Below are 23,856 nucleotides of genomic sequence, written 5' to 3'. Positions count from 1 at the left end.
TCAGCAGTCTTCTCTCTGTAGGTTCTTTATGTCCAGTTTATGCAACAGTCCAGGCAAGAGCAGTTTCTTGCCCAAATGGCTAACCAACTCCATAAGGAGCCTCTTCAATATCCATCTTCCTCTTGAAGTAGATTGGTTCTGCCAGGAGCAGACGTGTCTCATTGTCATGAAAAGCCCTAAATTATTAAAACATTTAAAATGCCATATTCTGCAGTCTTTGAAAGATATGAAGAATGCCTATCTAACTGAAATATATCTCTATATATCCAGAAAATCTAACATCACTACAAGCTTGACTATTATTGATGATTATCCATCAACAACCTATATTTCCTAATTATACATTACATTTTTAAATGAACTACACAATCACAATACCTTCAAAAATAGATAGAAAGCTATTAGTTGTTAAATAAACTGTTAAAAAGTCATTTTTAAGCCTAAACAAACCAAAAAGAGCAGTAGTTTAGAAGCACCCTACAACATAGTCGTGATGCAACACTGTGTACCATAAATGAGGGACCTCAGGGATTGCCCCTTTCAAGACTTGAGCCAAATCATAGAGTCCCAACATCTAGATTTTTACAATGCAGACCTTTTCATTGCCGTCGTGGACATATTTTAGGGTGATTGCACCTGAAGGTCCTTCGTTCCTAAGCTGTCGCCCATACACAGGTCAGTCTGTGAATGCCCTCCATGACAGCTAGTGAATTTCAGGCTAAACATGAAGTCATTCATACTGGTTGTCTTTTAAGGTGCTCAACACCTTGTCACATCATCATGAAATGCTCAGGTTCATGAGATATGTCCCCACAGAGAGAACAAGAGCATTTTACTTGAAGAATAAAGTTGTAGGCTATGTAAACTTACAGGGGTGTGTACATCCTCTGCTGCTTCAGGATCAACATAAAACTCCACACCCTGCAGACCCCTGTAATAGCCTGGCCTTGGGTGAGCAGAAGCTCTCATCACTGACCCTTGTGTCTCAGTTCAGTCAACTTCCTGGTAGATTTCAAAAGATTGGGGTTAAAATCCAAGGCTTAGCAAGATGGCTCAACAGGTAATGATGCTTGCTGCCAAGTCCAAGGTCATGGTTAATCCCTGGGACCAACATGATGGAAGGAGAGAATTGATCCCTGAAAGTTGTTCTCTGACCTCCTCAGGCATACCATGGCATGCCCACACTCATAAATAAAGATATATTAATAAATAAATGAAACACCCACCATGTCTAAGGACTCTTGTGGGCATATCCTCCTCAACAGTGGCAAACTCACTGAACGACAGGACTCCAGAGACTTAATACAGCTGAGAGAAAGTCATAGAGGGTGGCAGTGGTGGCAGTGATGACAAAGGGGCCTCCCTGAACTGATGTTAGGCGGAACGACTTGATCTCAGAGAACTCTGGGGGTAAGAGAGTGTCCCATGGACTGAGCTGTCCCCACTTCATTCCCATTGACCATGTGTAGGTACTAAAACGAAGCCAACTGGGTCTAGATGGAGATGATAAAAGTATTAGTGTCCTTCTGAGAAGTGACAGGGGCTTGGGAGCCCACTCTCGACACACACAGAAGAATGGCCTGTGAGGGTAAGGGGAGGATGCTCTCCGAGGTACAGAAGAGAGCCCTCAACAGAACCTGAACATGCTGACACCTGATGCTGCGTTTCTAACCTCCATAACTGTGGGAAAAGAAATGTTTAAGGTGTGTATATGCGCATGTGTGTTGTGTCTGTGTGTATCTGTGTGTGTGTGTGTGTATCTGTACAATATAGGTCAGAGGTTGACGGAAGGCATCTTTTTCAGTGCTCTCCATGTTTTTCTTGAGACAGTCTCTCACTAACCCTGTAGTTCCTAATTCTTCTACTTCCAACAGCCCCAGGAATTTCTTGCCTCTGCCCTTCTGGTGTTGAGATTACAGTCACACAGCATTGCACCTGACTTTTCGTGTGGGTGGCAGGACCTGAAGTAGGTCATCATGATTGCGTGCTATTCCCTTTACCTGCTGAGCCTTCTCCACAGCCCTAAATGCCTGTTTTGACCCATTCAGTTGTTAGTATCTTGGTTTTGCCACCTCAGCTGTAGGAATGTGCCTCCAAAGACAGTTTCCAAGTAGGGTGGGGTGAAGGCAAGCGAGTCTCCAGGGCACTGCACATGCCAGAGGGAGAAGGCACTGAAAGCATGGGTCAGGGAGCCCTGTGGGACTTTGACCAGGAGCAGTGGAAGTCCATCACCCAAAGGAATGGGAGAGACCTGGCGTTGGGGATGTGGTACAGGAGGCCCAGGGAGGATGGGAAGGGTTGTTGTGTTATACTAATGAGATCAGAAGAGGGCTAAAAGGGTTAGAGAAAGGTGACCATTGGTGGTCTTGATCAAAGGGAATTAAGGACGCAATTGGCAAGTGGGCAAAGAGAGGGTGGAAGTAGAGAGCCGTAGACATCACTCTAGAGGATTCACTTTACTATGAAGATGGTCCTATTGCTTGCTCCTAGGGGAAATTTAGGGAAAACAGAAATTGAAGAGGAGGGGTTGGGAAGGAGGAAAGAATGGTAAAGTCAAAAGTCAAGTAAAATGATATTAAAATACATGAAGCTCCCTATACTAAGTGGACCCCAAGAGGCCTTGCCAAAGCCTAGGCAAATTCAAAAAAAAGAAACAATATTATGCTCACAAAATGGGCCCCTAGAAGACATGCAAGCAGGAGGTTTCACACGGAAAGAAGTCCTCTCCTGTCTACAGCATTTAAAGAAGGTTGTCAGCATGCAAGGGCATGTTGTTGTTCACTGTGATGGCAGCAGACCTGCGCCGGTGACTCATGTGTCCGGTGACAAACAGGTCGGGAAAGACAGGATTATCACCACCCGGTAGTTCATCATTTTCCCTGTCTCCAACTGCTCCCTTCTTCTTCTATGTTATTTTATGAATTTTCCTTACAGCTTTTTGAAAACAGAGTCATGTGGGTACTCAATATTTGTCATTGAAATATTACAAAATGGAAGAGATAAAACAATTCCCACCATGCAGTAGGAGAGGCCCTCGAAACACAAGGCTGGAGAGAGCAAGGAAGGAAGGGAGGGAGTGGAAAACACACTTTAGGCCACTCAGTTACAGTGATGATAATATTAGATCGGACTCCATCCAACTGCATTGGTAATGATGTGGAAAATGAAGACATAGGACAAAGGACGATTCACCAGGCTGCAGCAGCGACATCTCCCATTCAGTGGCTCTGGTTTGAATCCCACCCAGCTGTAGCATTGATCATGAGCTTCAGTGGACCTTAAGGGAATTAGTTGTCCGGACACCCCGTGCCCCTCAGGTTCCCTATATATTGACACTGGGACACTAGTTATGTCCTTTAACATTGTCCTGTTAAGGACACCAACGCAGTGTTTATAGCTCCTGTCATCATGCCCTCTGGCATCATTGTTATTCATAGTATTGTTGCCTCAAATCATGGAAAGGAAAAACAGAATTCACACACACACACACACACACACACACACAGTTTGGCACGTCAGTGATCTTGCTAGGAGATATTTAACTTCCTTGTCTCCCTAAAAGTATGTATCTGAAACACCTGAGAAAGAAAAGATGGCTACAATAGAGTGTTTAAATAAGCTGTCCTGTCTTTAAAGTCCTTGCAAAATCATACAATGTAAATAAATAAAACAAAATCTACTGAACAAAACTGGGAAGTAGAAAGAAAAAACTTATGAAAAATGAAACTAGAACTCATACAAATGACAGGTATTAAATCAGGCATTGCTATACCTGCAAATGACTTAACATGAAAATACAGTCTTAGATCATATCAAAATGTAAAAGTTGGTAATTACTAGAGCACACCTACAAGTACAATGTTCTGAAAAGGGAAATTAGCAAAATGTAAGTTTCAGTAACAAAGAATGACTGTGATCAGTGCTATGGGATTTTTATATATACTTTAAAACACAAGGAAAAAAATAGTACAGGAAGCATTAACTATGAATCAGGTAAAATTGTAAGTAACATTGTACCTTTGTATCCAAGAGATATAGCAGTAAATTTCCCATAGTGTGCAAAATACCACCCCCACTTTGAAATGTTCAGAGAAACTTAGGACCACCATTACTCAGAGGTTATTCCATGCACTTCAACTGGAATCATATACATTGTGTAAATCAACAAATTAATCTAACTAATGAAGTACATGTAGCTTCGTGTCTTCCTACGTTTGTGAATCCTAGGGTTGGGGAACCATAGACATAGATTCAGAACCACTCAGACCCTGAAGAAAGTGCTCTGTTGGCTACCAGTCGCCCACATCGTGGGGACAGCAGAGATAAGCCTGTAGACTCCGGAGGGCCGAGAGGAAAAGCATCCTACTATTAAGGAGGGCATTTCTCAAGGTCACTTAAATAGGAGCTCGTAGGAGACTGGGCACATTGGTAGACTCGGAAACAAGGAAATTGGCCCTGTACTGGGAAAACAATATGTGCTAAAAGATCCACTCAGGGTTGAGATATCCGTCATTCATTCCCTTGTTTTCTTGATAGCAGCAGTATTGTACTGTCACCCAAGTCCCAGGAAACCATAGGTGGCCCTCATTGCCTTACTGGCCAATTATTGACACACATATATATTCCTTATTATATTCTTGTTAGAAATTTACGAATCAATCTGTTTAGACCAGTTTGGATTTCCTTTCATTTTGTTCTTACACATGTGTTTTCAATGCACCTATCTTGAATCCTAATCTGAACATTTATGATCAGACTTGGTCCAAATGGAAAAACAAAAAGCAAAATCAATAAATTATCAATGTGCTCCCAATGATATCTGAGCAAGGCAGTTGGTGGTTGAGATTTCAAAGTTGAGAATGTTACCCTCACTGCTGAGAGATCAAAGGCATGGGGCGCACTTCTGGCGACTGGGTGCGGGGGTCTTCTTCCCCAAAGCAGGGGACAGAGCTGCCTGGGGGCCCTGCACATCTTGCTCAACCGTTGTTTTCACAGGGCGTTTCTTCTCTCTGCTTCCAGGTAGAAATCGAGAAGCTGGATTACCATCACTACCTGCCTCTGTTTTTTGACGGGCTCTGTGAAATGACATTTCCCTATGAGTTCTTTGCTCGGCAAGGAATCCACGACATGCTGGAACATGGGGGGAACAAGATTCTGCCTGTCATTCCGCAGCTCATTATCCCGATAAAAAGTAAGTGAACAGGTAGAAAGCGTCACTCAGCGTTGCCCGCCGCCACGTTTGACAACTTTCTAATTAAGCAGTAGAACACAGCAGACCGAGACGATCCCCAGGCTGGGGGAGTTTCATAAACTGACTTCTGAGGCCAGACAACTGCAATCTCTGAAAATACTTGTCTTCACCAATACTACACCATGACTTAACCACAAACAAAACAAATCGCAGGACAGTCATACTAATCTGAGATACGGCATGGTCATGACATGGTGTCCAGACACTAACTTGCCCATTTGGAGGTAATGTGTGTGACCTTTCATGTGTTCCATATCCAAACCCCAAGTTCTTGTTAAATAGCACCTCTACTTTTTTAAGTTAAATAGAAATACAGTTTTGCTGAGTCCATGAAGTAGTAGAAGTCATAATTTCGGGATCTGGATGGCAGAAAATAGTTTTTTAGCACAGGGAACTTTTAATTCACAGTGGGTTCCTGCAGTGACTCCAGGAGACAAGGACCACTAGTGTTTCCCTTCCTAACACGGGAGCGTGCTTCCTCGCCACAGTTTGCTCAGGCCTGGCCGCCTCCCGCTCGCCTGAAAGCAGCCTCCGCACAGCTTTCCTATGCGGTCCTGTGAGCTCTCCAGGCACCGGGCTAGGTTTTCGGTTGTTTTCCATCACATCTTCTTGGCTTCTGTTAGAGATGGCAATAGAATCCCCACAGGCCAGGCTGGTACTCACCACAAAGATTAAAGAGGTCGGTGCACCGATTCCCAGATGGAGAATTGGGCCTGCTCCTCCCACCAGGCATCACCAGGCCCAGTGCAGCTTGCTATGCCTTTCACCATACTGCTAATAAAACCAGGAGGTCAGAGGCTCTGAGAATTCCACAACAGAGAGAGTTCTCTCTTTTCCCTACGTTGAGCTATCCCAGGCAGGTAAAACTCCCAGCTTTGGCCTCAGCTGCCCCAAGACTTGCACGGAGTGACAAGGACCTTGCCTCCCCTTTACATTCTGTACCAGCTCCTATCCAGGTCAACTGCTTCCCCGAGGCTGGAGGGCCCTTTCCTGGGCTTCGAGGCTTTCAGGGCTCATCTTAACAGTCTCGTGTGCTCTAGCCACATGGTGTGACCAGAAGGAGGACAGATGAGTTCACTGGGGTCGCTACCCAGAGCCTGGGTTACTTAGTTTTGTTTATGGTCCATCTTTTGTTGATTTGAAGTAACTAAGTGGCATTAAGGTTTGGGACGTCAACATTCTGCTCTCATCCCTGCTCACCCAGAGCCAGCTCTGGAACTTTTTGGATTGGTTTGAACCTTTGGAGGGCTGGTAATATGGCAGCCCCCTTCTACCCAGGAAGGGTCATCATGACATTGTGCGAAAAGAAAAGGCCTTCAAACGGGCCCTGAGTGGCCAGCACGCCCTTGCTCTCGTTCATCAGCCTCCAGAAGGACTCTTTACAAGGCCCTCAGGAATGAGACGGAGGCTGAGTAGTTCAGACTTTCCTACTTGTGATTTGTTCTCTCCTCTGGGTCACTTGGCTTAGAGATGTTCACTTCTAGTTGAAATTTCTTAGAAGATGATATACAAGTTTCACAGAGAAACAAAAGAGAACCAGACTGTTCTCTCCAGGAACCATCTGACCTTTTGTTCCCACGCCCATCAGAAGAGCACCAAAGTCCAGTTCTCTGTCCTACAATTTAAAATATGTGCTCTGTCTATTTCAGATGGGTGATAGATAGGTACTTCCTTGAGGGGCTTCCACACTTCAGTGGTGCATATACGGGGGGGAGGGGGCATAAAGAGCGTTCTTATGTGATTTTTTAATTGGTGCAGGTACTAGGGGCAGAAAGAGCATTCCTATGTGATATTTTGATTATTTTTACAATTAAAGCAGACCAAATCAGAGAGTGGTGACATGGGGTAAAGGGAGAATCTATTTGATCTGCATTTGAAGGCACTTAAAGAAATGGGAAAAAGCTATGCATTATGAAGACAAAATGGATGGAACTGGCACACCTGAGGTCATTTCCCGATAGCGGAAACGTTATTAAACAGTAAACATGGTTTGTCAGGGAAAATTAGCAAAATAGGAATTCGATAGCCCAAGGTTCCAGTAGCCAGGACAACCTGTTCCTGGTGTCTGTCATTGCATGGCTGTCCAGGATGCGGTCACCATTTCCCCATCCTGGTTCCTGTCACTGAAAGACAAGCATCTCTCAGGGAGAAATGCTGGCTCACTGTGTAGCATCATGCAGGTTTCAGCTCATGGTGGGAAAAGAGCGCATAAAATCGTCTTTCAGGTGGGATTCGGGAATGAAGCTAATTGGCATAGAAACTGGCTGATGTGCATAACTGGCGTAACATGTAATCGCCTTGTGTACCTTATTCTCAAACCATACTGTTAGTATAATCATGACTTTATCCAGGGGCAAAACTGTACCTTTTACCACTAGTCAGCTGTTCTAATTAGTATCCGTGAAGGCCGAACATGGGTTAACTCACTGTGGGAAAGAGAGGTAGGAGCCATGCCTCTGTGCATTCCCAGAATCCGGGATTTATTTTATTAAAAAATTACAAAATTGAAAATCCTGGATGAAATATGGATGCACTCAGTGGGTCTAGGGTTTCCAAACTGAAAAAAAATAGTAAGAATAGAAATATGATTTTCTTCTTCCTGTTAGGTGAAAGGACTTGATCGCAGAGAACTCTGGGGTAAAGAGAGTGGCCCATGGGCCCTGATAGGCTTTAAATAAGAAAAGGTTTCATGCTTTACCGTAGGCAAATTAGCGTCCACTGCCTCTTCCATTATAATCGCTCCATGGCCCAGCTACCTCTGCTCCTTTCTCTCAGTTTGCACCCTCGTGAGCTTTTCTGGGTTAGACACTCGAAAGTACTCAGGCTCAGCAACGGGATGTTCCAGCTTTGTGTCCCTGTGGTCAGTGACACAGCACCAAGTGCAAGGAGCGGTCGAAAGATGTTTTGTTGTGGGTAAGGAAGAGTCCTCTGGTGGCCTGACCTGGGAATTAATGTTTGGTCTGGGATTAATGTTTGGTCTACAGTAAAGAAAAATCCATCTCAACCCAGCCTGCAGCCACAGTGAGCGAAGATTCTCTGCTTGTCGAATTCAGAAGAGGGTTGGAAGTGGAGCAGACGGGGAGGGAAAGGGCCAGGGGCAACCATAATTGTGTCTCCTGCTTTAGAAATTAGAAAGTAACACCATGGTGGGGAGGGGAGGATGGCCCATTGGGCAAAGTATACACACACATACACACACACACACACACACACGTACAGAAAAGAGAGAGAGAGACAGAGACAGAGAGAGACAGAGACAGAGACAGAGACAGAGAAAGGGGGAAGGAGGGAGAGAGACAGGGAGAAATAACTTTGAATGCCCAGAGGAAAAGAATGCTGCACATTGAGTGTTGAAGCAGAATAAACTCATAGAATGTTGTTTGATAGTCTTGAAATTCTAGAGGTTATTACAACACTACATCCTAAATAAGAGAGGAACTCACATGCAAATAACCAAATTTGAATGCAGTAAGGGAAACTCCACAAGCCAAAGGGAAACAGCTATCTCAACCACCCAACACCAAGAGCGTAATCGTGGGCTCCAGCCTGTGATAAGGCAGTGTAGGAAGGGCAAGTCTGTAAGAAAGGGATGAGTAAGGAGAATTAGCAGGGAAGTTGGGACCCAAACTGGAACTGTAGATGGGTGTTCCCTAGAAAAGTATTAGGACAACAAACAGAAACCAAGGCAGAGGTCCTGGGAGGAAAAACAGCCTTTACCATGTTGTCAAGGAGCTCGCACAGTGCAGAGAAAAATCAATGACAAGAAGCCTGGCAAAGCACATTTGCAAAAGTAAGAAGGAAAAATAGAAAGGGAGGGAGGGAGGGAGGAAGGGAGACAGGAGAGAGGGAAGGAGGGAAAAGGATGGAGGGAGGGAAGAGAAAAAAAAGAGAAAAGGATGGAGAAAGGAAGGAAAGAACAAGGAAGAATCCTTCGAACCTTACAGGGAAAGGCTGTGCATCAAGATAACCAGGGCTCAGGCTGGTTACAACTGAAGCCGGACAGATGAGTGACAGGATGTTGGAGGAGGAGGACCCAGCCTTGGTGCTCTGCCTCCCGGTAGTAAAGACCTGTGGACCCATGAGCTGTAAAACACATCGAGATGCCTCCAGCCCTGTCAACCCAAAGTGAGGATCTCAGAGTCCGCAGGCCTAGTGGCCAGGAGTCACCACCCCTAGTTAAGTGGAAGCGGTTGGCAGAGAAGAGTTCATGGCTACACGTAATGTCATGATAATTTTGTGGTGACTCAAAATTCAAAAGGACTGGGCTCTAAGCCTTCAAAATCAACAAATAAGGCAAAACTCATCCAGCAGTGATTTAAAAAGACACAGCCGAGGGGCAGCAAACCCGAGGGGCAGCAAGAAGGGGCGAGAAGCTCAAAGCAAAGATGGTGAGTGTGGAATTATTTACTGCCAGCCGGGAAAATCAACTTTCAAATTTGCTCATAAAGCACAAAACACAGTCTAAACACCAGCTCTACTAAACAAAATATGACTAAAACATTAAGAAAAGACATTTTTAAAGGCACAAGCACCCATTTCATTTTTAGAAAAGTAAATTTTGGAGCTAGAGAGATGGCTCATTGGATGAAATTTTTGCCAGGAACACGTGAGGACCTAAGATTAAAGCCCTAGTGGCTCTGGAAAGCCTGTCCCAGTGGTGCGTGTCTCCAATCCCAGGGTCTTTGGCTAGAGAAAAGATGGAACCAGGGGAAGATGAGGGCAGACTGTCCAAGGTTGACCTGTGACCTTTACATGCATGCTACAGAATACACACACCCATGTTCACGTACAGGAATGCATATATACGTCTATGCATATACAAAGGTTTTTAAGTAAAAATTAATATTACGAGGTTTCAAGTATATAAAAATATTGGTTTATGTTGGTGAGCATATTCTCAGTAAAGATTTGGTCTTCAAAACTCTCTTAGTTTTCTCTTTGAAAGCTAAGGCTTGGCATTTGAAGAGCAATTAGCTGCTCATCCTGATGCCCATTGTCTCTGTAAGAATGGACTTCCTTCCCAGGAGAGGTAATGGTTGACATTCCTCTGGAGAGGTGACAGTTGACATTCCTCAGGAGAGGTGATGGTTGACATTCCTCTAGAGAGGTGACAGTTGACATTCCTCAGGAGAGGAGATGGCTGACATTCCTCAGGAGAGGTGACGGTTGACATCCTTCTGGAGAAGTGATGGTTGACATTCCTCTGGTGTCTCCTCTTTGGCTTTCAGATCTAGAATTTCTGCCAGGCCATAGAGATTAGGAAGCCTCGGACAGTACAGACATGGAGGGACAAGAGTCGCCACACTTGCCTCAAGCTGCCGGGCACGGCAGAAAGGAAGCTTAGGTACCCACATACTGGTGTGGAAGCAGGGTAAAGGACAGCAGTGTGCAGTGACTTGTGGGAAATGATGGAGGCTAGCTTTCTGCATTCCACCTACAGTGCGGAGAGATCCTCCCTTACTCATGATGGGAATGATTACAGAATGATTATAGACGTGCTGAGTAGCCATGCATGAACACAACAGATGGCCCAGGACGGGATGCATAGGGGGAGGCACTGTCAAGGCTGTCTGCAAGAAGATGAAAGAAACTCAGCCCAGGTCGCCCGCTGTGTCCTCAAGAAAACTGGAGAAGAGATTCTTTCACTGTAAAGAAAGGCTTCTTCCTTCTGGAGCATGCGAGGGAGGCTTGTTCTATTAGGAGCTTGTGGTTCCTCTCCCCGGTAAGAATCTACCTTTCTACTGTAAACACGCCTTTGCCCCTTCCTGCTTTTCAGTGTGGTTATATCAGCTTCCATTCATCGAGCAATCTTTTTGTATACTTCAGTAATCACTGCAAGTCATTCACCTGCAGTAGTTAAATTTCCATGTGATGTGTCTTGGCATTCACATCGAGTCTTTTCTTGCCTGCTTGATTTCAGTATTTCAGGATCTTAGGATCTAGTAAGAGGATGTTATTTTCCAAGTATTCAGAATATCCATCAGGTGGTCCACCGGTTTTGTTTCTGGGGTCAATCATTCTTTGACCCTCCGTATTGACACCCTGGCCTGGACCATGCGTCCCCTAACCTGGCATGTGCTCTGGCATCTTGTGCATGAACTTGTTCCTAGACAGTGTGTTTCTTCATCATTTCCATAGGGCATGCCTTCCAGAAACTTCCTGAAGATTCAGGAAAAATGTATCTTTTAGTTCTTGGATCTGAACATTCATAAAACTCGATTATTAGTTTTGCACATCTGAGGCCACATTTCTGTATCTTTGGGAAAAGAAGTTATACTTTACCAGGCATTATGGTACACACCTTTAATCCCAGCACTCAGGAGGCAGATGCACGCAGATCTTTGTGCGTTTGAGGCCAGTCTGATCTACTCAGTGAGTTCCAGGACAGCCAGAGGGATGTAGAGAGGTCCTGTTTTAGAAAAAGGTACAATCTGAGTTTCATCTGCCTGTGATTTATCCTCCAGTCTCACAAAGTGTTTTCCATCTTCTTGATATTTCCAGTAATATAAAATTTCTTAATGCTGTGTTTTGGTTATTTTTCCACTAGTTTTCCTGGAAATCTCAACTTAGAAGTGCCCCTCTCAGCTGTGGACACTTCCCATGCGTTCTTCTTTGAAGACTTTGCTGCTTTCTTTTCTTGTCTCAGAAGTCGTAAGCGGCGTTCTGCCTCACAAGCTGACCCCTCCGCCAAGCCCTTCACTTTTGTTCAGTTTCCCGTCTCTGCTCCAGAGTTCTGCATCCTAGGAAACTTCGTGGACTTTATCCCCCAAACTCCAAACGTTTTATTTTAGCTATTCTTAACTTTGTTTTTTCTGATATTCTTTTAATTAATGTTTTTTCCTTTATGAGTACACTATGTCAGTCTCTTATCTCTCAATACATTTATTTCAGGTTGTTTGAGGTTGTTCGTTCTTGAAGGGCATTTCGTAGGCCTTGGGACTGGGAGGGATCCGTGATTCGTGTCCTTTTACTCATTCACTGTAAATGAATTGGTCCTTTGTCAGCGTTGAAGTTCAGCAGGATGACCTGTTAGTTACAAGCAGACAGAATCTGATGCCAGCCAGAACTTTGGCTGTAGCATTTAGCTGGAACAACCTGAAGCAAGTTATACGATTCTGTTGTGTGACACCATCTCCCGGCCTGTAAATGCTGCCACTGTGTGAATTAGCATCCTCTCTCTGATTTATTGCCAGTGTGGCTTCTGTATTTTATATGGTCTATTTCAAGGATTCGTTTTCTCCAGCTTGATTCAATCTTATGATTTGTACTACTTTATTACATTATTAAATTGAATTTGTTTACTCTTCCACGTTCCAGGATAACGTCGTTTTATTGACTAATTTGATTAGTTGGCACTCTCATGCACGAATGTGATGAGCTCTGATTTTTCTCTCCCTTTCTGCTTTGATGGAGTAAGCTTGGCCATCTTTGTTGCTATTGCACTGCTCTGTGTTTCTGTGCCCTGAGCTGAATATGTGCCTCTAGGGCTAAGGCCGCAGCTCACAGTGGAGCCCTCGGCACGGGAACTGAGAGGTCCTGGGCTCAATTTTCAGCGCTGCACTAAGGGAAAACGGCCTTCCCCTCTGTCCACCTCTCCAGAGTTTGTGACCATGGCACACCAGGCGTGTCTGGTTCTGGGTGAACTTTGACTTCCTTCCATTCATTTTCCTCTTCATCTGTCGCTATTTCGTAAACAGTTTGTGAGAAGAGTTTGTTTATTCTCTAATTCAAGGTACTACATTAAAATCTATGAATATTTTAGTGTTGAGTTTTGTTACTTAATTTTTGTTACCTTAAGAACAGAGAAAGCAACCTTCTCTAACTTAGATTTTGTTTTCTTTTCTTTTCTTTCTTTCTTTTTTTCTTTCTTTCGTCCTTCCTTTCTCTTTTTTGAGTGATGGGGTGGGGGACACTTCAGTGTTAATCATTGTGCTCTAAAATGCTTACCTGTTGTCATAGTCCAAACTCCCAGCCTAGAAGGAAGGGGCAGGATTCTAGGGTCAAGTTCAGTGGCAGTTCAAGTTTGATGCTAGTCTGCACTACGTGAGACCCTGTCTCAAAATAAAAACAAAGTCAGACAAACAAAAGAAACTGCCATTTTGTCATTATCCCCAGAAGACAAAGAGAAAGTTATTCTCATGAGGTGAAACATTTATTCTTTGTACATTTCTTCTATCAGATTCATTGATGTGATTAAAATAATCTACATACTTTTTTTTCTTTCTTATGCATGGTGTGTGAATGCGTGAGTATTCAGGTTTTTAGAGCTCCATGAACAATCTCAGTTGAACCAAGAGCTTTCAAGTAAGACTAGCCTAGCTTTAAAGCTTGCTCTAGGAATCTCCTGCCTCTGCTTCCCAAGGGCTGGAATCACAGGCACAATGCCACACCCACCTGTCCTTTAACTGGGTGCTGAGGATTGGAACTCTGGCCTGTGCAGTAAGTACTTAGCCTACTCTGCTGTCTACCCAGCCCATACTACTCTCTTCTTCATGAACAGTTAAGGAAAAGACTGAAGAAATTATTAAAGATCCTCTCACTGTCACCTCAATGCCAACACTGCTCTTAGTCTGCAAGCCTCCCCTAGGCTTTTCTGGAATTGAATCCAGCAGCTCTGGGAAGCAGCCACCTTGTTCCCAAACCCGCAGACACCCCCAACTATAGTGTCAGATAGTCAGTGTTCCCATGCCATGCTGTTTCCGAACATGAACGACACCTGGGCCTCAGCGCTGTGTGTGCCATTGCAGGCGACCATTGCCCTGGCAAGCACAAAGCATCCACTCAGCCTGCCATTCACAGACTTAAGAGAAAACTCAGAGGAAGCACCAAAAGTGGAAGCCGTATAAAGCCCATTGGATAATCAAAATGTAAGTTGTGCTGGAAATCAGACTTTAAAATGACAGCTGAAACATTTCTATTTTGAAATTAAGATGTGTGTTTGTAAAAAATCATGAGCCAAGTTAGAAATCATAATTATTTAATATGTTAGAAAGCCTGTTGGCTGCACAATAATGAAGATGTTGCATTAAACTTGCAAACACTCACAGAAATAGCACCAGAAATTAGATTCAAATACACGCTTTTTGTACAATGTAGTAAGGCACTAACTTACAGGAAATATACCGCCTGAAATATATTTCCAAAGCACATTAAAGAAGACCAGCCGACGCCCCATCATCTCAATCACAGAGCATCATAAGGGACTAATGAAGAATGAATTCACAGTGGCTATCAAGGAATTAAAATTGAGCAGAGCAAAGCTCAAATGTTGCTTGATATCTTGAAACTAACAGGAGAGGCCTTTCATAGTTTTAAAAACAAAGAATAGGATTCTTTGATGATGATAAAGAAAATTTTATCAATTAGAATACAGTAGGCTTTTTAATAGTATCAGTCCCCCAAGCTCTAGGGGCATAAGGCCGTGAGGGACTTTAAAGCTAGCAAGTGCAGCCACTTCGTGGGAGCCCCAGTGCCACAGTCAGTAGGGAGCCTAGCCTGATTGACATTGCTGGTCACAGCACCCAAGGAAGCAAAGGCTCTAGCTGTCTCCCATAGAGAATGCAACAATCCGTTGCCTCATCCTGAAAGTGACACCTCTCACTTCTAGTCAATGCTCATCAGTCTAGGGCTTGTCCAACCTCAGCAGGGCCCCAGAGTGCAAACCTACCCTGGACATTATGAATAGTGTGTTTCAGAAGCTCTGCATCCTTTCATGCTCCGTAGAAGACTGTCACCTCCAGTGCTGGTGGACAGTAGCCCCAGAGCTGCAGGCTCCCAGCTCCGCCTCCCTGTGGCGGACCCAGCGAGGGCCTTTCATCTTGATGCCTTTATCTGGCAGCTTGTGCTCATCAGCTGGCCCACCGGGAGCTCCTCCCTGTGTGGTTCTTTGAAGCCGGCTAGGGCGGGGTTTGCATGCAGATTGCTAGTACAACCCTGATGCAAATCCTTCTCTTAGTCTCTTCAAGACCCCTTCTCCCTACTCCCCTCTGATGGCGCCGCAGCCAGAACTCCTGATGCTCCCTTCTGCCCCAGACCATATCCCTTAACCCTAGGACAAGAGGCTCTCACCTCTCAGACACAACCATGTGTGCTCCGTGCCCATCTTGATGATGTCCATGTGTTCCCAGGATGTGACTTCTCACTAGCCCCCTGCCCTGGCCTGTGTGAACAGCAAAGTGACCGTGCTACAGACCTTAGCTCTTTCCTAGTTCTGTGCCTTCCCTCTCCTGCAGGAATGTCTGGTGTCACCAACTCACGTACCTAAGCACCAAGCAGCCTTCAGAGCCCCTCTCCAGTGTTAATTTTTCTTTTTGCCTCTTTAAGAATCTCCTTTCCACGCCTTCCCCAACACCAGTCCCATCTCCACCCTCCACTCTCTCTCCAGAAGAACATGGCAACTTCGTCTCTCACCCGGAATGTGATGTTAAAGAGAACTCTATCCCCGCGGTACCTAATGAGCTGGCTAAGTGCACAAGAAATGCGTCAAATATTTCCAAAATCAATATAATGAGCTCCGTAACTGCTCTCCTCACCGAAATGTGTCTAGACACCATTTCCAAAAGTGCGATATAGTCATTTGGATGCGCTCATGTGCTGGGTCTTACATGGATGTGCTCATGTGCTGGGTCTCATGTGGATGTGCTCATGTGCTGGGTGTCATGTGGATGTGCTCATGTGCTGGGTCTTATGTGGATGCACACACGTGCTGGGTCTTACGTGGATGCATACATGTTCTGGGTGTTATGTGGATGCATACATGTGCTGGGTCTTATGTGGATGTGCTCACATGCTGGGTCTTATGTGGATGCACGCATGTGCTGGGTCTCATGTGAATGTGCTCACATGCTGGGTCTTATGTGGATGTGCTCATGTGCTGGGTCTCATGTGGATGTGCTCACGTGCTGGATCTTATGTGGATGTGCTCATGTACTGGGTCTTATGTGGATGCACACACGTGCTGGGTCTTACGTAGATGCATACATGTTCTGGGTGTTATGCGGATGCATATATGTGCTGGGTCTTATGTGGATGTGCTCACATGCTGGGTCTTATGTGGATGTGCTCATGTGCTGGGTCTCATGTGGATTTGCTCATGTGCTGGATCTTATGTGGATGTGCTCATGTGCTGGGTCTTATGTGGATGCACGTATGTGCTGGGTCTCATGTGAATGTGCTCACGTGCTGGGTCTTATGTAGAAACACCTCGTGGATGTCAATCTGCAAACTCAACTAAAGACTGCACTGTTTTTGATGCTTCCTTCTGTCAGAAGAAGTTGTTAGTGAATTTCTGTGTATTTCTCTAAATCTACCAGTGAATTCTTTTGCTTATAACCAGTAGTGTGCATCTGTGAGTTGTCTTTCTGAAAGGAGAGGCGCCCTGGCTGCTCCAACTTACAGAAACAATGCCAACCTGTATGTGGAAGGGGCATGAGACAGTGGCCTCATTAGGACACCTCTAATGAGCCGAGGTCACCTGGCTGACTGTCCCAGCCAGGGGCACATGCCCAGCTGTCTCAAGGAGTTGTGGCTAAGTGGGAGAGAGCAAAGTAACCCCCAGCTCACGAAGCTTGAATGCTAACACTCAGACAGCAAAATATTCTCTTCAAATGACATCCCATGGACAAAAACAAAATAAAGTGAATAAAATGTGAGAAAATACCACAAAGCAGAACCTGGGCTCAGAGTTCTTTTTAGTCAGCAAACACACTCGAATGCATCACCCTGTAATGATCTAATCACTTCACACGCTCCCAAGTTTACAGGTACATTATTTTGAAATAGATAATAATCTGTAAAAAAAAAAAATAGTAGTTTTAATTTAAGAAGAAAAAAATAATCTTTTATGTTGGAAAATATGGAAAAGAGGTAAATTACTTAGGATTATTATGATTACAAGATACCAAAGAAGAAGCATGATTCAAACCATCTTCATAAAGCCTGCTTAGTAACTTCTGTGACTTAAACATCATTTCAGATACATGGTGCTGTGGTGGCTCAATATTGTCACTCTGAGTTCTGGTATGTGAAGGTCATCCCAAATCTAGTTCCCTCCTGATGTCAGCACGTTCCAAGTAGATTCTGAAAGCCACCTCCTCTTTCTGTCACTTTTACCATGCATGGATGACATGATCTAGGCTGCTTGATTGAGGATACTCCCTCTCCCTCGGTCACGCACTCAAACCTCTGGGCATGTGCAGTTGTCACAAATGCCGAATTTCTCTGGAAATATGGAGGCACTGGCACTCGACCTTTCTTACGGGTGAGAACGAGATTCTGTAACCTATGCATGCATTTACTGTGTGGTCTGAGAGTTAGCACATCTGCTTGTGAAATTAGTGTACACCTCATGAATGTATTAAAATGTCAATAAATCTGACAGTGGAAAAGCACAAGCCTTTGTCTATGTTTCTAAAGTAGTGTGCTCACACGAGCATACCTTGCCTTCTGAAAGATGCCTTGAACTTTGACTCCATCACTATGATTTATTCCTTAAGAATAAGCCACTGGGTCAAGTTCACGACAAGAAAACAGAATCAACTAACCCGGGCTCATAGGGCCTCACAGAAACTGACTGGATAACCTGGGAGCTGGCATGGGACTGACTTAGGCCCTCTGCATACATGCTACAGTCATGTAGCTTCTTCCTATTGTGGGATTTCTAGCAGAAGAAGCGCTGTCTCTCAGTCTTTGGCTGCCTTTTGGGACTCTACAACTCATACTGGGTCGCCTTTTCCAGCCTTAACACATGGGGAGGTGCTTAGTCTTAACTGTGACTTGATGGCCATGCTTTGTTGATACCCATGGGAGGCCTGCCTCTTCCAGAACAGAAATGGAAGAGAAGGGGGTTTGAGGGTGGAGGCAGAGGTGGGGGAGGAAACTATAGCTGAAAATGGATAAATTAAAAAAAGAAGAAGAAGGCACTGGTGCCCAGGACCCAGCGTGGTGGAGGTGCCTGCTTGGTCAATGTTAGTGTTGGTTCACTGGCATTTTTAATGGACATCTCAATGTGTAGCCCACGTATATACCAGGACATGGGGCAATACCTCATGACTGAGAGGACACTAGAAGAAAAGGAAGTGGAATTGTTAGGAGTGCAGGGATTCGGAGTCCTGCTTGCCATTAACTAGCTCTGTAGTGTTAGAGCATCCAATTCTTTCAGCCCTCTCAGGAGAGTAGAAATGCTGTTGTCCAGAGGTGTGAGGAGCTGCAGGATTATGTCTGCAGAACATTGCTGTGCCAAACGAAGTGGGACATTGTGTGTGTGCATGTGCGTGCGCGTATGTGTGTCCCTTAGTTTCTTTGTCTTTGTAGGTTCTCAACTTTCAGTCACCAAAATATATGATGAGTTTTGATTCAGTAAGATGCATTCAATCTACAAAACTAACTTCAAGGAACTGAAGTAGGTCAAACGCAGACCCCGTCAAGGAAATGTTAGCCCGGGACATCAGTGCCTGCTGCCGGAAGTCAGTTATTCACACAGGAGGAGCCAGAAGAAAAAAGGGAGAATCCCAGTTCTCAGTCCCTCTCGTAACTTTTGGGGGCTGCTGATATTATTGCTTACTTGGTTTCTGTTTGTTTGTTCTCAAAGGCAGTGTCTCGTGTGTCCCAGCCTGGTCTGGAACCTGCTTTGAGCTGAGGAGGACCTTGAACTCTGTCCTCTTGTACCCACCTTCAGTATGTCATCACACCTGTTCATGTGGTGTTGGGGATGGAGCCCTGGACGTTGTGCATGCCAAGCACATTCCTTCAATCACGCTATGTCCCGGCCTTCCATCTCTACGACTTATACCAACTAGAACAGCCAGACGCTGCCATCTTCCTAGATGCTTCCAAATTGCTTTCCCAAATAATCACTCCTAAGTTGTACCAGAAATTGCTGTCAGACTTAGTAATGTGTGCTTTTCCTATCCTTCTGTGAGCAGGATGGGGCTCCTGTATCTTGGAGATAGTTCTGTCCACCCTCTTCCTGTTTCATGTGCATCCTCCTATCCCCCACTTTGTGTAAGACCTTCTTCACATATTGTGTCCTTCCTGGCCATGGTTTCCACCTTCTAAACACTATGGCAAGCTTAGTGACCCTTTCTCAACCAGAATAGGAAATGCACCAGTGCCTCTTTGCAGCAATGCCCACTTGATAAAGAAGATTATCACTTGATCTCACTTGGAAAGCAGCAGCAAGGCTAACTCCTTCCTTTGTCATCAGATGGTGTCCCACTCCTTCAAGATGGACTGAGTAGACTTCTAGGTGCATGGGGCAAGGTGCCCGGAGAGGGGAGCCCTGCATTGCCAAGGACAGCACTCAGTGTGTGGGACACCCAGACCCAACTTCCGCTACGAGAATGGAACGAGTGTGCGTGGCACAAGTCCTGGTGGAGTCTTTAGACTCTGAAACCAGACATGCTGGTGACTGCATCTTTGGAAGCACTTCAGAAACTAGTGCCTGTATCTGCTCAAACAAATAGTATCCCTTCAAGAAAAATGAAATACTTAATGCAAAGAAAGACCACTGTCACCAAGTGCTAAATTGTGTTATTGGTTCTAAAACAATACAAAAATTAAAATAAACAAATACATGCACTAAAATAATTTTTCACCCAGAGACATCCTATTTTCTCCTTTAACGATTTGATGGCCATGGAATGTTTTGCTTGTTTCCAATCATACATAAGTAGTACTGCTCTTAGCATCCTTTCATAACTGAGTACACAACTTCATACTTATACTAAAAACTCCTGGGTGGATGGCTGGACTGAATATCACGTGCATTTGTATGATGCTGAGAACTGCTGCCCTCCAGGAGAGCTGTGTCTCTCTGCCACAGCATGTTAGTGTCTCTCTTTCCCAAACATGCTTCTGATATGATTGATATTATTTCAATGACTATTTTTGCTAAAATGCTATCCCAAAATTATTTTGAATACCAATGAATTTGAGCATTTTAGAAAATTAATTGCTCATTTGTATCTATTAATCCCCGTATTATTTGCTCCCATTCTTAAACCATTTTAGTGGGATTTTCTTACTGGACTATGACAGCTACTTGTATAGTAAAGATATTAAGATTTATGGCATATGATTTCATGTTTGGCTTCCCTTTTGTTTGGTGTTTCCGACTTTAAATGGAGACGATGCACCGGAAACGTTCCCGTGTTTTCTGATTCCGCAGCAGCAAATCATAACTAATAGTAGGAAATGTTCTCACTTCACGAAATTCAGAGCAATAATGGATTTCAGACCTGAGAAAATTGTATGTGGAGCTTATAACCATCTAAGATGAATAAATTTTACCACTTTGACTTCAAATTATTTTTTCCTTATTCTTCAGCAATTTCTCTATATCTGTAAGCTCCATTGTGTTGATTATACTTGAAGGCGGTGAGCAGTACAGTAGGAACCCGATTTCCTGAGTAGAAAGGGTTCTGTAATGTCAGTAGACTCCTCGTGTTAGACCTTTCAGAACCTTAAATCTTGAGTCCAAAGTCCTCACTTACAACCTGACAACGACTGCAGAGGAACAAACGCAGCGCCCCTCGTCCAGGCCCCAGATCATGTTCCCTGTGCCCCTTAGCATACTTTCTCAGAGGAAAAGAATGCTTCCTATCCCACCATCCCCAAACCACATTTCTTTAATTCTCTTGGGAAAGGAAGAATAAGAAGACTTCCGACTAGATGTTATGACTCAATTCCTCACAAACGAGAAAGAAAAATACATGAAGTAAATGGAAATGGGCAGTATAAATAATCAATCCTCCTGGGGCTAGGGCCCGACGGCCCAGTCAGGGCTGTGTTGACAATGGCTCAGTTTGGGCTGGGGTGATGATGGGTTGGAAACTCAAGTTTGATCCCCAGGGCCCATATAGAAAGTCTTGTGCTGGTACACTAGTAATCCCAGCACTGCGAGGTGAGGGTAGGCAGATCTCTGAGGCTTGCTCAGCAGATAGCCCAACTTACTCAGTGAACTCCAGACCAACAAGAGAAAATGTCTCAAGGCATTAGGTGACCACTCATGAGTAATGACACCCAAGGTTGACCTCTGGCCCCTACATACACGTGCATATATGTGCACATGCATCTGTATGCACACACGTACCCACATAGACATACACATATGCACAGAAAGATAAAGAAAAAATCCCTCTTAAAGAAATTAAGGGTATTCTTGTATCACCCCTCAGCTTTCTCTCACAGCTACAGGGAAGGAATTTTCTTGCTTCCCAGGAAGAACACAGCATAGTCCCTTTCATGATCCATTTGGAGTAACAAGCTGGGCACTGTGGTTGTCAACCATTGTCAATAACATTGTGATAATGTTGATCACAACCATGCTAATTCAATCAAGGAGGCAATGCAGTTATTGCCTAAAAGTTATATCCGTTATTCTATTGAGATGAGAGAGAGCATTAATAACCTCTGGGTGACCAGGTGACTATACATATAACCCCAGTTGGAAAATTAAGGTTCAGTTGTGCACACATATGCACAGACACACACACACACACACACACATCAGTGTGGTCTACGTGGCAGGTCTCTTCCCTGACATTGGGTGTACATAGGCACACATAAGATTATCTTACTACAGTCTTTGGAATGCAGGAGCCACTACAGTCACCAGAACCTTCAGACATTCACCTCTTCAAGGACTCTCATGGGATTTCCTGCCTTTGACATTAGAGTGTTTTCATTGCGTTGTCCTGGGGGAAAAAAGTCCACCAAGTGGACAGTTGTGCGTGGCTGTGAGGGCTTTGTGGGAGTCTGATGGGAGGGAGAGAATGGACAGAGAAGGCAGAAACCCAGACTCTCAAGTCTCTGGTTCTCTCTGGTTGTTACAGCAAGATTCCTCAGGTCCTTCATGGATGCACACCTACACACACACACGCTTTCCACCGAAAGGTGCTCAGGAAGAACGCAGTCATTGCTATGAGACCAGCTAATCCATCTCTCTATGACCCGAGTGCCTTAAGGCGCTCTCATCATATCCAGCTGGAGTGAGCTCCCTTCCCCAGTGACCTACATGGAAATTCTGTGGCTAAATAGCATCCATTATTCCCTGAGTTTTGTCCTGTGTCTAGGCGAGTTCCATGATCCTGAAACTAGACTAAGTACCCCTGTGATTGGCTGCTTAATAACCTTGTCTTGTCATAGTCATCATACTTGTGGTGTATGCTTGCTCTCTGTTGCCATACCAGATTGGAATCCCCAGTGGACATTATTAGCATCTGTGTCTTGTTCTTTCCAACACTTCCAGTTCTAAAACTACGAGGAGCACACAATATGCTCTCTACAAACATTGAAGGGGTATTAGTACCTAAAACGTATGAAGTGCTAGGTTTAATTCCTCGCACAAGAAGTGCTCAGTGCATGGTCGTTTGGCTAAGCCCCGCAACAGGCTGGCTGCCAACTGTGAGCCCTCCACTCTCTGCCTCCTTCCCGCACACTCCCAAACTCGCTCCAACTGTCTTGTTGCCACAGCTTGCAGAGGAAATCACAGCATCCTATTTTTAGTTGTTTTTCAGAAGATTCAGCATGGCCTGCAAAGTGTGGAAAAGCTGTAATGACAGGCCATCACGCCACCAAACCCTGCAGTTATATTTAGGTGGACTCCTAGAGTTAAGATTGAGCTCCTTAGATTATTACATTCATGGTTACTTTCATACCAGCCAGGAATGCAGCCTTGAGGACCAGGAGTTGTGGAGCGGCTCCAAAGTGTGTCCATTCTCCAACCCCCAGTGTTACCGGAGAAGATCGAGCTGACCTCAACTTCATTGTTAAAAACTTCTCAGTGTCTCCACAGGAAGTATCTGAAACCACTAAATAGTGCTTTCTTGCATTTTCACTGGGCATTGAGTTGAGTTTAAACTTTCCCTGACTAGCTCCTTGGATCTGGCTGATCATTCATTTACTCTGAGAAGAAAATGGAGAGGGGGACAGCATGAAGTTTGAGAAGGTGGTTGGATATGAACACGTGAAATGGAGACTCGGGACCAGAAGAGTAGATATGAGAGAGAGGACCCAGAGTCAGAGATGGAAAGATGCAGATGAGGACCTAGAACCAGAGGAAGAGAGGGGAAGGGTGAAAACCTAGGACTAAGGGAGAGAAGGTGGGAACAACCAGCTGAGAGAAGGTGATGGTGATGACGTAGGACCAACCAGCAGAGAGAAGGTGATGGTGATGACCCAGGACCAACCAGCAGAGAGAAGGTGATGGTGATGACCCAGGGCCTAAGAAATTTTGGGGATGGAAACACAGAACCACAAGAGGGAAGTCAGGATAGAGACCCAGAATTAGAGGAAAGAAGATGAGGATGAAGATCTAGGATCAGAGGAGAGAAGGCAAGGATGGAGATCCAGGACCAGAGGAGGAGTGGTGAGAATGGAGAGCAGAACCGGAGGGAGGGAGGTGACCGTGGAACAGGACGTAAATTCAAGGATTCTCCAATACAGAAACAGACAATTTTCCAGCATAGGGACTATGAGAGCTGAAAACTGGGTTTTGACCTTGAGTAACAGGGAACCAGCCAGGTCACATCATAGAATACAGAGAAAGTTCATGGAGGGAAATTTGTCTTTGATACACACTGAGTGGGATACATTACTGTTGGAGC

The 23,856-nt window shown here is 44.7% G+C and overlaps 1 protein-coding gene across 1 annotated transcript in view; it reads left to right on the top strand.

Moving 5' to 3' along the window:
- Pacrg (parkin coregulated) overlaps positions 1 to 23,856 on the top strand; it is a 452,266-nt gene that overhangs the window by 241,364 nt on the left and 187,046 nt on the right. Inside the window, exon 3 of the mRNA XM_057763180.1 lies at positions 5,020 to 5,191. Within this exon, the coding sequence (XP_057619163.1) occupies positions 5,020 to 5,191 (172 nt within the window). The remainder of the gene's footprint in view (positions 1 to 5,019; positions 5,192 to 23,856) is intronic.

This window comes from Chionomys nivalis, chromosome 2 (genome assembly GCF_950005125.1).
Source record: "Chionomys nivalis chromosome 2, mChiNiv1.1, whole genome shotgun sequence".
Classification (NCBI taxonomy): Eukaryota; Metazoa; Chordata; class Mammalia; order Rodentia; family Cricetidae; genus Chionomys; species Chionomys nivalis.
Note: the sequence above shows the minus strand (reverse complement) of the source record. Positions and strands in the feature narration are given on the sequence as shown.